Source organism: Hemitrygon akajei, chromosome 21 (genome assembly GCF_048418815.1).
Source record: "Hemitrygon akajei chromosome 21, sHemAka1.3, whole genome shotgun sequence".
Lineage (NCBI taxonomy): Eukaryota > Metazoa > Chordata > Chondrichthyes > Myliobatiformes > Dasyatidae > Hemitrygon > Hemitrygon akajei.
The window spans coordinates 647,433-660,671 of NC_133144.1; the positions used below are offsets into that span (position 1 = coordinate 647,433).

Below are 13,239 nucleotides of genomic sequence, written 5' to 3' on the forward strand. Positions count from 1 at the left end.
ATCGGTGGAAGGGAAGCCAGGTTGAGGAGCCCCAGTCGGTGAAAGGAAGTTTAAGAAGTAGAGCAACAATTGGTGGAAAGGAGATTGGGAAGAGGGAAGAAGATCAGTGGAAGGGAGATCAGGAAATGGATCCCTATTTGGTGGAAGGGAGTCTGGGAAGTGTGGTCCTGATAAATGGAAGGGAAATTGGGAAGAGGGGCCCCAGTCAGTAGAAAGAAGATTCGGCAGTGGGGCTCCAATCGGTAGAAGGGAGACTAGGAAGTAGGACACTGACCAGTAGAAGGGAAGTCAGGCTGTGGTGAATGGGAGGGAATGTGGGAACCAGGCCTTGGTCAGAAAGAAGGGAGCTCAGTAGAGAGTAACTAGTGAGCCAGATGTCCAACTATCAATATTTCTGTATAATCAGTTAGCAGTGGATCCTGTATATCCAGTAAACATTATCTAATGAAACTGAGGTACTCAAAGTTAAATCTTTGGTTTATTGAAGTGCATTATAGTCAATCCCTCTAGATCTCTGATTTTTAGGCCACTCTCTACTTTTCCTGCCAGATCATAGAGTCAGAGCACTACAACACAGAATCAGTCCTTTCAGCCCATCTAGTCTGTACTGAGCCATTATCCTGCTTCCATACCCCTCCTATCCATCTACTTATCCAAAGTTATCTTAGGTGTTGAAATTGAACCTGCATCCACCACTTGCACTGGTAGCTCATTCCACACTCTCACCACCCTTTGAGTGAAGAGGTTTTCACCTTATATTTCATATTTCATGTTCCATATTTCACTTTCCAGTTGTAGTCTCACCCAACAGTGGAAAAAACCTGCAGGATCATCTCTGACTTTGGCATTAAGTACCTGAGTATATGTTTGTGGTCTTCTGCTGCTGTAGCCCATTCACCTTAAGGTTCGACATGGTGTGTGTTCAGAGATGCTCTTCTGCACACCACGGTTGTAACGCATGGTTATTTGAGTTACTGTTGCCTTCCTGTCAGCTTGAAGCAATTCATCCATTTTCCTCTGAGCTCTCTCATCAACAAGGCATTTCCACCCACAGAACTGCTCTTCACTGGATGTTTTTGTTTCTCGCATTGTGCTCTGTAAATTCTAGAGACTGTTGTGTGTGTAAACCCCAGGAGAAGTGCAGCTTTTGATATACTCAAACCACCCTGTCTGGCACCAACAATCATTCCATGTTCAAAGTCACCTAGATCACAATTCTTCCTCAATCTGATGTTTGCTCTGAACAACAACTGAACCTCTTGACCGTATCTGCATGCTTTTGTGCTTTGAGTTGCTGCCACATGATTGGCTGATTATTTGCATTAATGAGCAGGTGTACAGGTGTACCTATTAACGTGGCCACTAAGTGTATTTGGAGACCTGTTCCATATGCTGATCAATCCATGAGATCTCACTCCACCTTGCTGCAGAACTGTAACATTGGGGGTGCATACTCTGGTGGGATGGGGAAGTTGCACTGTTACTAATCTTGTTGCTTTTAACTTTGGAGATTCCCATTAAAAGTAATTTTTGTTACTTTTTAATTTTTCAGGTGAAATTGCAGCTTGGATCTAGAGAAGGGACATTGGATTCTCATAAGGGTCTAAACCTTAACAACCTTGTCTGGCATGATGTTTCTCTTGTTCATGAAAATAAGTCTCTAGCTTTGACTGTAGATGAACTTTCTACAACCATGGAAGTACCTGACCATTTTAATAAACTGCAATTCAACTTTGGCTTGTATCTGGGTGGACCTGGAGATGCAAAGATCCCCCATTTATCACGGACATCCACCATGTTCAGAGGTTGCATTTCCAAGGCCGAGTTTAATGATCATGACTTGTTATCCTCACTTGTTTCACAGCCTGAGTATAACACAGAGGAGGGATGCAGCAATGTAATTGTTGCAGGGGTTAATTATCCTGCCAACTTTCTAGGTCCAAGATCCTTTATTTCCCTTCCAAGTTGGAGTAAAAAAGGAGAAAGAAAATTTCAATGCTCTCTAAAGACAGCTATTTTGCAAGCCCCTCTACTTTACCACGCAGGATGGCAAACAAACTTTATTGCTTTAGAAATTGTAGGTGGTTATTTAAGAGTCTTAATTGATAATGGAAATGGAATTGTTATACTGGACAATATGCATTTTGTCAGTGATGGAAAATGGCACAGTGTTAAAATGCTTTTTAATACAAGTTATGTACAACTTACAGTAGATGATAAATTATCCCAAAACCAGCTAATTGTAAATAAGAAGTCATATCTGGGTCTCCAAGGACATCTGTTCATTGGTGGAACAGACAATAAAACTTCAGCTGAATTAGTTAAACGTGGTCCATCTTATGTGTTGGTGGAAAGAACAGCTTCTGGCTCCTTCATTGGTTGTATTCGCAACATATGGGTAAACTCAGAGCAGAAAAGCTTGGCGAATGCATTAGTCACCAGGGCTATCAACACTGCATGTAGGGAAGAAGAGAATGTGGCAATGGAAGAAGGTGAAAACAAGGCAGAAGTTGGGGTTTCACCTGTACCCATTGCAAGTTTTCGGGGAATTCTAAAGAGCAATCCACCATGTGTGATTACTAAAAACATGTCCAATATTTTCAATGGTTTTACAAGACTATTAGATCTGAGACCATTGACTGTAAAGGAAGCAGGAAGTTCTACCTTGGACCTCAAACACATCCAGCCCACTATTGATATACGCAGAATTGGAATAAGACGTTCCCAAGTGGTTTTCAAGATAACTCAGGATGGCAGACATGGACGTCTGGAACTAAATATTCCCGGTGCCAAAAGCAGAAAAGCATTCACTTTGTTGGATGTGATCAGTGGCTATGTTAAATACCATCACGATGGATCTGAAGTGTTACATGACCAGTTAATATTGGAAGTATCCATTCATAGTAAGGAAGAGATCCCAAATTGTTTAAAGAAGGGTCAACATTATATTTTTAATGTGTCAATTGTTCCAGTCAATGACCCACCAGAACTAACCTTTCCAAACAAGGATCTTATGATGATTCTTGAGAATACCTGGAAGACCCTTGGTCCAGATGTCATTCTACCCAGAGATGCTGACAATGTTTGTGCTGAATTAAAAATCATTGTGATTAATAAAGAAGATCAAGGTTATGTTGAAGATGTGAGAAGACCCAGCCAGAGGATTGGAGAATTTTCATGTCAGGATCTTAAAGGAGGAAATATTCGCTATGTTCACGGTGGGGCGAAAGTGTCCCAATTGTTGCTTCAGGTCAGTGATGGAGAAAGCATGAGTGATGTAACTCTCCTGAGAATTGTGGCTGTGAAACCTGACCTCCAATTGGGCAAGAACACGGGTTTAATTCTTTCGCAGGGAGGCATGAGTCTAATCACCACGAGCAATCTGTCTGTAGACACCAATGCAGTCAATCAGGAGGTAGATGTGGTATACAACATTACTGAGCCATTACATTATGGTGAGGTCCAGAAACGTGATGCTACTGGGGAATGGAAATCAGTCAGGGCATTCCACCAGTATGATATAGAGCAGGGCCACCTTCGATACTTCAGCACCGACCCTGAGTTCCGGACACAAGACATTATTGAGAAACTAAAGTTTTCAGTGACGGTTGGACAGCAAATTCTTGAAGATAGTGTATTTCTTATTAAAATAAAAAGTTCCAAAATAATGCTTCTCAGAATATCTCCTAATGAGCTAAATAATGTTAGACAAGGCAAGATTACACACAATGAACTTGAGGCTGCAATAGAAGGACATTTAATCCCTGCTGATTCATTCAGGTATGTGATTTTAAAGTCTCCTGGTAAAGGAAAGTTACTAGTGGAAAATAAGGAGCTAAGAGCAGGTTCTACCTTTACACAGGAGGATTTAAAACAAGTAGGACTCACTTATGTGGCTACTGTTAGAAACACTGAAGAAACCCAAGATAGTTTCCAGTTTCAAGTATTTGTTGGTGATCAACAATCCCCTGTTTATACTTATCCAATATTGATTGGCGTTGATCCAGACATACCGATTCTGATTACTAAGGCGTTAGTTGTGGTGGAAGGAGGTGAAAAAATCATTACCAAGAATCAACTTTTCACTATGGGTCAGAGCACTGTTGCTTTTGTGTATAACGTTACACAGGGCCCTCAGCATGGAGAGTTGACCATACAGCCAGACACCAAGGAACCTGTCACAGTCTTTACCAATGAGGACATTCTCCAAGAGCGGTTAATGTATAAGCACGATGACTCTGAAACACTGGAAGACAAGATTGGTTTTGTAGTTGTGGAACAGTTTACAGGTGATGGACCTAAGGCGGATGTGATTCATGGTACATTATATATTTACATAAGGCCAGTAAATGACCAGCCACCTGTTCGAGTGGTGAATAAGACATTAAATGTAACCCTAAACGGACAACACTTACTGACCACAGCAGAGCTTTGTTTTCATGATGCAGATTCTGATTTTAATGATTCCAAATTGATTTATACTAAGTGGGGGACATCCAATGGTAATATTGTCTCTGCAGATGACACTGCTCATGAACTCTCCCGCTTCAGTCAGGAAGACATGGAAAAGAAGCGCGTGTTATTTAAACACCATGGCGCCCGCCGAGGAAAGTTCCAGCTGCAAGTGTCTGATGGTGTACACCAAGCAACAGCTGTGCTGGAAGTTCATGCATTAGACCCTTACTTGAAAGTATTCAATAATTCAACCTTCTTGGTTCAGCAAGGACAAGAGGCAAGTGTCCATGGCTATTTCCTCAGCGTGGAGTCCAATGTGGACATTTGGAGTGAAGAAGAAATAGTATACCAAATAACACTTCCCCCGAGACATGGGGAGATTCTAGTCAATGGTGAACTAAATCTGACCTTCTCCCAGAAAGATATGAATAATAACCAAGTACTTTATCACCACGACAACAGCAGGCATTCAAGGGACTCCTTTAATTTTGTGGTTGAAGTGAAAGAGGTTAAAGCAGAAGGAATTTTTCCCATTTTGATTTTTATGGATGGTCATCATCACCGACCAATCGTGGTGCACAATGAAAAAATCTTTGTAGACCAAGGAAGAGCAAAGATCATTCAGATGGAGCAACTTCTGGTAAGTCAGGTCTAACTATATGCTTATTTCATTGCCTTCAATCCTCTCCCAACTGGACCAGTTCATGATAAGTTCAGATTCAAGGGAGGGCTATAGGAGGAGGATCAGGAAGCTGAAGACACACACTCAATATTTTCAGAACATCTTCTTCCCCTCCACCATCAGATTTCTGAATGAACATTGAACCCATGAACACTACCTCACTATATTTTTTCTCTTTTTTGGTCTCTTTTTGCACTACTATTTAAATTATTTTATATACATTTCTTATTATAAATTATAGTTTTTATTATTATATATTTGCAACATACTGCTGCTGCAAAACAACAAATTTCATGACATTCATCAGTGATATTAAACCTGATTCTGATTCTGATATGGTAATTTATTCCTTTCCAATCTTATATTTATGCTAAAAGTAACAAGTTGATATAAGATAGCTCTGTACAAATTGAGGCAGATTTAGCTAATCTGAATCTCAAGCCATGAACCTAACTTCTAAGTTTGCTATTGGCATGTGGAGCAATTAGGTAACATGGTAGTGTAGTGGTTAGCAAAACGCTATTGCAGTGCCAGTGGCCTGGGTTCAAATCCTGCCACCGCCTGTAATGAGTCTGTATGTCCTTCACGGATATCCTCTGGGTGTTCTGGTTTCCTCCTACATCTCCAGTAGGTTAATTGATCACATGAGTGTATTTGGGCAGCAGGGGTTTATTGGGCTGGAATGGCCTGTTACAGTGGAGTATCTCTAAATTAAAAATTAAGTTGTACTGAATAAAAGAAGTTATGGAAAGAGGAATGCAATATTCCAAAGGCTGTATCATTTGTGCACCAAGATATGCTCGTTGAGAGCTCTTGAGTAGATTGCCTCTTGCTACAGGCTGCCCTGGTCCATTCTGAAAGACAATGCTGAGGATATTAGTTAGCAGAAGGGAAGGTTGGAATTATTTGCTTGAGTATTTTATATATAATTGAATTGCTGCCACCATGTGGACCTAATTAGATCCGTCTGGTTCAGATCCATAGTTAGTCTGAGAGTAGCTTATTACCAAAACTCTCAGTCTATAGTTATTTTCAGAGTCTTTTATTTTAAATTGCATCCTGTTTAAATGATTGAGGAAGGCCCTGGGGTAACAATAAATGAAACAGTACCAGTCACGGCAGCCCTGAGCTGACAGACACCACACTCATTCACCGAATCGGCTTTGATTATCAACTTATTGGAATATCAGGACAGAGAAAATTTACAAGGATGTTGCCAGGACTTGAGAACCTGAGTTATAGGGAAAGGTTGAATAGGTGAGGTTTTTATTCTCTGGAGCTCAGGGCAATGAGGGGAGATTTGATAGAGATACAGTATACAATATTATGAGGGGTATAGTGGGCTTTTTCCACTGAGGTTGGGTGAGTCTAGAACTAAAGGTTATGGGTTAGGGGTGAAAGGTGAAATGTTTAAGGGGATATGAGAGGGAAGTTCTTCACTTAGAGCATGGTGAGAGTGTAGAATGAGCTGCCAGCACAAGTGGTGCATGTGATTTTGATTTCAATCTTTAAAAGTTTGAGTAGGTACGTGGATGGGAGGGGTGTAGGACGAGGCAGATGAATAGTTCAGCATGAACTAGATGGGCTGAAGGGCCTATTTCTGTGCTGTAGTGTTCAATGAAAGCTTATTTGATGGCAGAGAGCCCTACATGAGGAAGGAATGGTGCTGATAATCTGTACATTTCTCAGTTCATCAGATGGAAAAGATTTGAAAACATGAACAGCTGGGGAATTACATAGAAATATAGAAACATAGAAAACCTACAGCACAATATAGGCCCTTTGGCCCACAAAGCTGTGCCGAACATGTCCTTACCTTAAAAATTACTGTATGGTTGTCTATAGCCCTCTTTTTTTTCTAAGCTCCATGTACCTATCCAACAGTCTCTTAAAAGACTCTACCATATCCAGCTCCACCACTGTGGCTGGCAGTCCATTCCACACTCTCACCACTCTCTGTGTAATAAAACTTACCCCTGACATCTCCTCTGTACCTACTTCCAAGCACCTTAAAACTGTGCCGTCTTGGGCTAGCCATTTCAGTCCTGGGAAAAATCCTCAGACTATCCGCATGATCAATGCCTCTCATCATCTTATACACCTCTATCAGGTCACTTCTCATCCTCTGTCGCTCCAAGGAGAAAAGGCCAAGTTCACTCAACCTTTTCTAATAAGGCATGGTCCCCAATCCAGGCAATTTCCTTGTAAATCTCTTCTGCACCCTTTCTATGGCTTCCACATCCTTCCTGTAGTGAGGCGACCAGAACTGAGCACAATACTCCAAGTGGGGTCTGACCAGGGTCCTATATAGCTGCAACATTACCTCTCAGCTCCTAAACTCAATCCCACGATTGATGAAGGCAATGAACCGTATGCTTTCTTAACCACAGAGTCAACCTGCGCAGCAGTTTTGAGTGTTCTATGGACTCGGACCCCAAGATCCCTCTGATCCTGCACACTGCCAAGAGACTTACCATTAATACTATATTCTGCCTTCATATTTGACCAACCAAAATGAACCACCTCACACTTATCTGGGTTAAACTCCATCTGCCATTTCTCAGCCCAGTTTTGTATCCTATCAATATCCCTCTGTAACATCTGACAGCCCTCCAAACTATCCACAACATCCCCAACCTTTGTGTCATTGGCAGATTTACTAACCCATCCTTCCACTTCCTCATCCAGGTCATTTATAAAAATCACAAAGAGTAAGGGTCCCAGAACAGATCCCTGAGGCTCAGCACTGGTCACCAACTTCCATGCAGAATATGACCTGTCTACAACCACTCTTTGCCTTCTGTGGACAAGCCAGTTCTGTATCCACAAAGCAATCTCCTCTTGGATCCCATGCCTCCTTACTTTCTCAATAAGCCTTGCATGGGGTACCTTGTCAAATGCCTTGCTGAAATCTATATACACTTCAACTACTGCTCTACTTCTATCAATGTGTTTAGTCACATCCTCAAAAAATTCAATCAGGTTCATAAGGCACTGCCTGCCTTTGACGAAGCCATGCTGACTATTTCTAATCATATTATGCCTCTCCAAATGTTCATAAACCCTGCCTCTCAGGATCTTTTCCATCAACTTACCAACCACTGAAGTACGGCTCCCTGGTCTATAATTCCCTGGGCTATCTCTACTCCCTTTCTCGAATAAGGGAACAACATCCACAACCCTCCAATTCTCCAGAATCTCTCCCGTCCCCATTGGTGATGCAAAGATCATTGCCAGAGGCTCAGCAATCTCCTCCCTCCATTCCCACAGTAGCCTAAGGTACATCTCATCTGGTCCTGGTGACTTATCCAACTTGATGCTTTCCAAAAGCTCAAGCACATCCTCTTTCTCAATATCTATATGCTCAAGCTTTTCAGTCCGCTGTAAGTCATCCCTACAATCACCACAATCCTTTTCCATAGTGAATACTGAAGCAAAGTACTCATTAAGTACCTCTGCTATCTCCTCTGGTTCCATACAGACTTTTCCACTGTCACGCTTGATTGGTCCTATTATCTCACGTCTTATCCCCTTGCTCTTCACACACTTGTAGAATGCCTTGGAGTGTACCTTAATCTTGTCCACTAAGGCCTTCTCATGGACCTTCTGGCTCTCCTAATTTCATTTTTAAGCTTCTTCCTGCTAGCCTTATAATCTTCTAGATCTCTATCATTTTTTGAACCTTTTGTAAGCTTTTCTTCACTTCTTGACTAGATTTACAACGACCTGTGTATACCACGGTTCCTGTACCCTACCATCCTTTCCCCGTCTCATTGGAACATACCTATGCAGAACTCCATGCAAATATCCCCTGAACATTTGCCACATTTCTTCCGGACATTTCTCTGAGAACATCTGTTCCCAATTTATGCTTCCAAGTTCCTGCCTGATAGCCTCATATTCAGAGGGTGGTAAGTCTGTGGAATTTGTTGTCACGAGCGGCTATAGAGGCCAAGTCATTGGGTGTATTTAAGGCAGAGATAGATAGGTTCTTGATTACCTAGGGCATCAAAGGGGAGTGGGGATGACTGGATGAAGTGATTCAGCCCATGACTGAGTGGCGAAGCAGACTCGATAGGCCAAATAGCCTACTTCAGCTCTTAAATCTTATGGACTTAGACAATTATTCACACGTCTTAGAGAATTATTGAATTGTACTGCATTGGCTTTATTACTTCCATCCTACATATATATGGAGTAAAAATCTTTACGTTATGTCTCCATCTAAATGTCCAAAATGCAATTTATAGTAATTTATAATAAATAGTATGTACAACAGGACAGTCAATATAGCATAGAAATGAATTAATCAGTCTGATGGCCTGGTGAAAGAAGCTGTTCTGGAACCTGTTGGTCCTGGCTTTTATGCTGCGGTACTATTTCCTGAAAGGTAACAGCTGGAAAAGTTTGTGGTTGGGGTGACTCAGGTCCCCAATGATCCTTCGGGCCCATTTTACACACCTGTCTCTGTAAATGTCCTGAATAGTGGGAAGTTCACATCTACAGATGCGCTGGGCTGTCTGCACCACTCTGCAGAGTCCTGCGATTAAGAGAGTACAGTTCCCATACCAGGCAGTGATACAGCCAGTCAGGATGCTCTCAATTGTGTTCCTGTAGAAAGTTCTTAGGACTTACAAAACTCTTTACATAGCAATAAATTTGTTTCAATTTTGATAACAGCAATGACCACACTTCACAAATAACTTGTAGTTTGAGAAAGTGCATTGGTATTATAAAGCATTACACCAACTTAATCTCCTTTGTACTTTGACTGCCAAATTGAAATCGTCTATGAGGAAATTTAAAAAAAAATTGGATAATGCAATAAGATCACATTCTTCTGTGATTAAAATCAGATCAACAATAGAACAATTTGTGTGTGCCTTGGTAGCGTAGCAGTTAGTGTGACACTATTACAGCTCAGAGTGTTCAGCAGTTCAGAGTTCAATCCTGGCACTGTCTGCAAGGACATATTTTCCCTGTGGGATGTGTTGCTTGGGGGTGTGGATCAGCATTTATGGGGAGGGGGTGAGATTCAGTGCGTTGCTGGGGGGAGGTAAGGCTCAGTGTGTAGTTGGGGGGTATGGGTTCAGTGTGTTGTTGGGTGTATGTCTTTCAGTGTGTTGTTGGGGTTGTGGGTCTGTGTGTAGTTGGGGTTTTGGTTCAGTGTGTTGTTGGGTGTGTGTTTCAGTGTCTTGTTGGGGTTGTGGGTCTGTGTGTAGTTGGGGTGTGTGGTTCAGTGTGTTGTTGAGGGCGTGGTTCTGTGTGTTGTTGGGGGTCTGGTTCAGTGTGTTGTTGGGTGTGGTTCAGTGTGTTGTTGGGGTTGTGGTTCAGTGTGTTGTTGGTTGTGTGTGGTTCAGTGTGTTGTTGGGTGTGTGGTTCAGTGTGTTGTTGGGGGTGTGGTTTAATGAGTTGTTGGGAGTGTGGTTCAGTGTGTTGTTGGGGTTGTGGATCAGTGTGTTGTTGGGTGTGTGGTTCAGTGTGTTGTTGGGAGTGTGGTTCAGTGTGTTGTTGGTAGTGTGGTTCAGTGTGTTGTTGGGGTTGTGGTTCAGTGTTGTTGGGTGTGTGTGGTGTAGTGTGTTGTTGGGGGTGTGGTTCAGTGTGTTGTTGGGGGTGTGTGGTTCAGTGTGTTGTTGAGGGTGTGGTTCAGTGTGTTGTTGGTGGTGTGTGGTTCAGTGTGTTGTTGGGAGTGTGGTTCAGTGTGTTGTTGGGGTTGTGGTTCAGTGTGTTGTTGGGGGTGTGTGGTTCAGTGTGTTGTTGGGGTTGTGGTTCAGTGTGTTGTTGGGGGTGTGTGGTTCAGTGTGTTGTTGCGGGTGTGGTTCAGTGTGTTGTTCCGGGTGCGGTTCAGTGTTGTTGGGTGTGTGGTTCAGTGTGCTGTTGGGAGTGTGTGGTTTAGTGTGTTGTTGGGGTTGTGGTTCAGTGTGTTGTTGCGGGTGTGGTTCAGTGTGTTGTTGCGGGTGTGGATCAGTGTTGTTGGGTGTGTGGTTCAGTGTGTTGTTGAGGGTGTGGTTCAGTGTTGTTGGGGGTGTGGTTCAGTGTGTTGTTGGGGGTGTGGTTCAGTGTGTTGTTGGGAGTGTGGTTTTGTGTTGTTGGGTGTGTGTGGTTCAGTGTTGTTGGGTGTGTGGTTCAGTGTGTTGTTGGGTGTGTGTGGTTCAGTGTTGTTGGGTGTGTGTGGTTCAGTGTGTTGTTGGGGGTGTGTGGTTCAGTGTGTTGTTGGGTGTGTGTGGTTCAGTGTTGTTCGGTGTGTGTGGTTCAGTGTGTTGTTGAGGGTGTGGTTCAGTGTTGTTGGGTGTGTGGTTCAGTGTGTTTTTGAGGGTGTGGTTCAGTGTGTTGTTGAGGGTGTGGTTCAGTGTTGTTGGGGGTGTGGTTCAGTGTGTTGTTGCGGGTGCGGTTCAGTGTTGTTGGGTGTGTGTGGTTCAGTGGGTTGTTGGGGTTGTGGTTCAGTGTTGTTGGGTGTGTGGTTCAGTGTGTTGTTGGGTGTGTGGTTCAGTGTTGTTGGGGGTGTGGTTCAGTGTGTTGTTGGGGGTGTGGTTCAGTTGTTGGGGGTATGGTTCAGTGTGTTGTTGGGGGTGTGGTTCAGTGTGTTGTTGGGAGTGTGGTTTTGTGTTGTTGGGTGTGTGTGGTTCAGTGTTGTTGGGGGTGTGGTTCAGTGTGTTGTTGGGGGTGTGGTTCCGTGTGTTGTTGGGAGTGTGGTTTTGTGTTGTTGGGTGTGTGTGGTTCAGTGTTGTTGGGAGTGTGGTTTTGTGTTGTTGGGTGTGTGTGGTTCAGTGCTGTTGGGGGTGTGGTTCAGTGTGTTGTTGGGTATGTGTGGTTCAGTGTGTTGTTGGGGGTGTGGTTCAGTGTTGTTGGGGGTGTGGTTCAGTGTGTTGTTGGGGGTGTGGTTCAGTGTGTTTTTGGGAGTGTGGTTTTGTGTTGTTGGGTGTGTGTGGTTCAGTGTTGTTGGGTGTGTGTGGTTCAGTGTGTTGTTGGGTATGTGTGGTTCAGTGTTGTTGGGTGTGTGTGGTTCAGTGTGTTGTTGGGTGTGTGTGGTTCAGTGTTGTTCGGTGTGTGTGGTTCAGTGTGTTGTTGGGGGTGTGTGGTTCAGTGTTTTTGGGGTGTGGTTCAGTGTGTTGTTGGGTGTGTGTGGTTCAGTGTGTTGTTGGGGCTGTGTGGTTCAGTGTGTTGTTGAGGGTGTGGTTCATTGTTGTTGGGTGTGTGGTTCAGTGTGTTTTTGAGGGTGTGGTTCAGTGTGTTGTTGAGGGTGTGGTTCAGTGTTGTTGGGGGTGTGGTTCAGTGTGTTGTTGGGGGTGTGGTTCAGTGTGTTGTTGGGGGTGTGGTTTTGTGTTGTTGGGTGTGTGTGGTTCAGTGTTGTTGGGGGTGTGGTTCAGTGGGTTGTTGGGGTTGTGGTTCAGTGTTGTTGGGTGTGTGTGGTTCAGTGTTGTTGGGGGTGTGGTTCATTGTGTTGTTGGGTGTGTGTGGTTCAGTGTTGTTGGGTGTGTGTGGTTCAGTGTGTTGTTGGGTGTGTGTGGCTCAGTGTTGTTGGGTGTGTGTGGTTCAGTGTGTTGTTGGGTGTGAGTGGTTCAGTGTTGTTGGGTGTGTGTGGTTCAGTGTGTTGTTGGGGGTGTGTGGTTCAGTGTGTTGTTGGGTGTGTGTGGTTCAGTGTTGTTCGGTGTGTGTGGTTCAGTGTGTTGTTGGGGGTGTGTGGTTCAGTGTTTTTGGGGTGTGGTTCAGTGTGTTGTTGGGTGTGTGTGGTTCAGTGTGTTGTTGAGGGTGTGGTTCAGTGTTGTTGGGTGTGTGGTTCAGTGTGTTTTTGAGGGTGTGGTTCAGTGTGTTGTTGAGGGTGTGGTTCAGTGTGTTGTTGGGGTTGTGGTTCAGTGTGTTGTTGGGAGTGTGGTTTTGTGTTGTTGGGTGTGTGTGGTTCAGTGTTGTTGGGTGTGTGGTTCAGTGGGTTGTTGGTAGTGTGGTTCAGTGTGTTGTTGGGGTTGTGGTTCAGTGTTGTTGGGTGTGTGTGGTGTAGTGTGTTGTTGGGGGTGTGGTTCAGTGTGTTGTTGGGGGTGTGTGGTTCAGTGTGTTGTTGAGGGTGTGGTTCAGTGTGTTGTTGGGGGTGTGTGGTTCAGTGTGTT

General features: G+C 43.7%; 1 protein-coding gene across 2 annotated transcripts in view; it reads left to right on the forward strand.

The window, feature by feature from the left end:
* LOC140714035 (chondroitin sulfate proteoglycan 4-like) overlaps positions 1 to 13,239 on the forward strand; it is a 192,681-nt gene that overhangs the window by 69,222 nt on the left and 110,220 nt on the right. For both annotated transcript variants that reach the window (XM_073024695.1, XM_073024694.1), the window contains exon 3: positions 1,553 to 5,095. In XM_073024695.1, the coding sequence (XP_072880796.1) occupies positions 1,553 to 5,095 (3,543 nt within the window). The remainder of the gene's footprint in view (positions 1 to 1,552; positions 5,096 to 13,239) is intronic.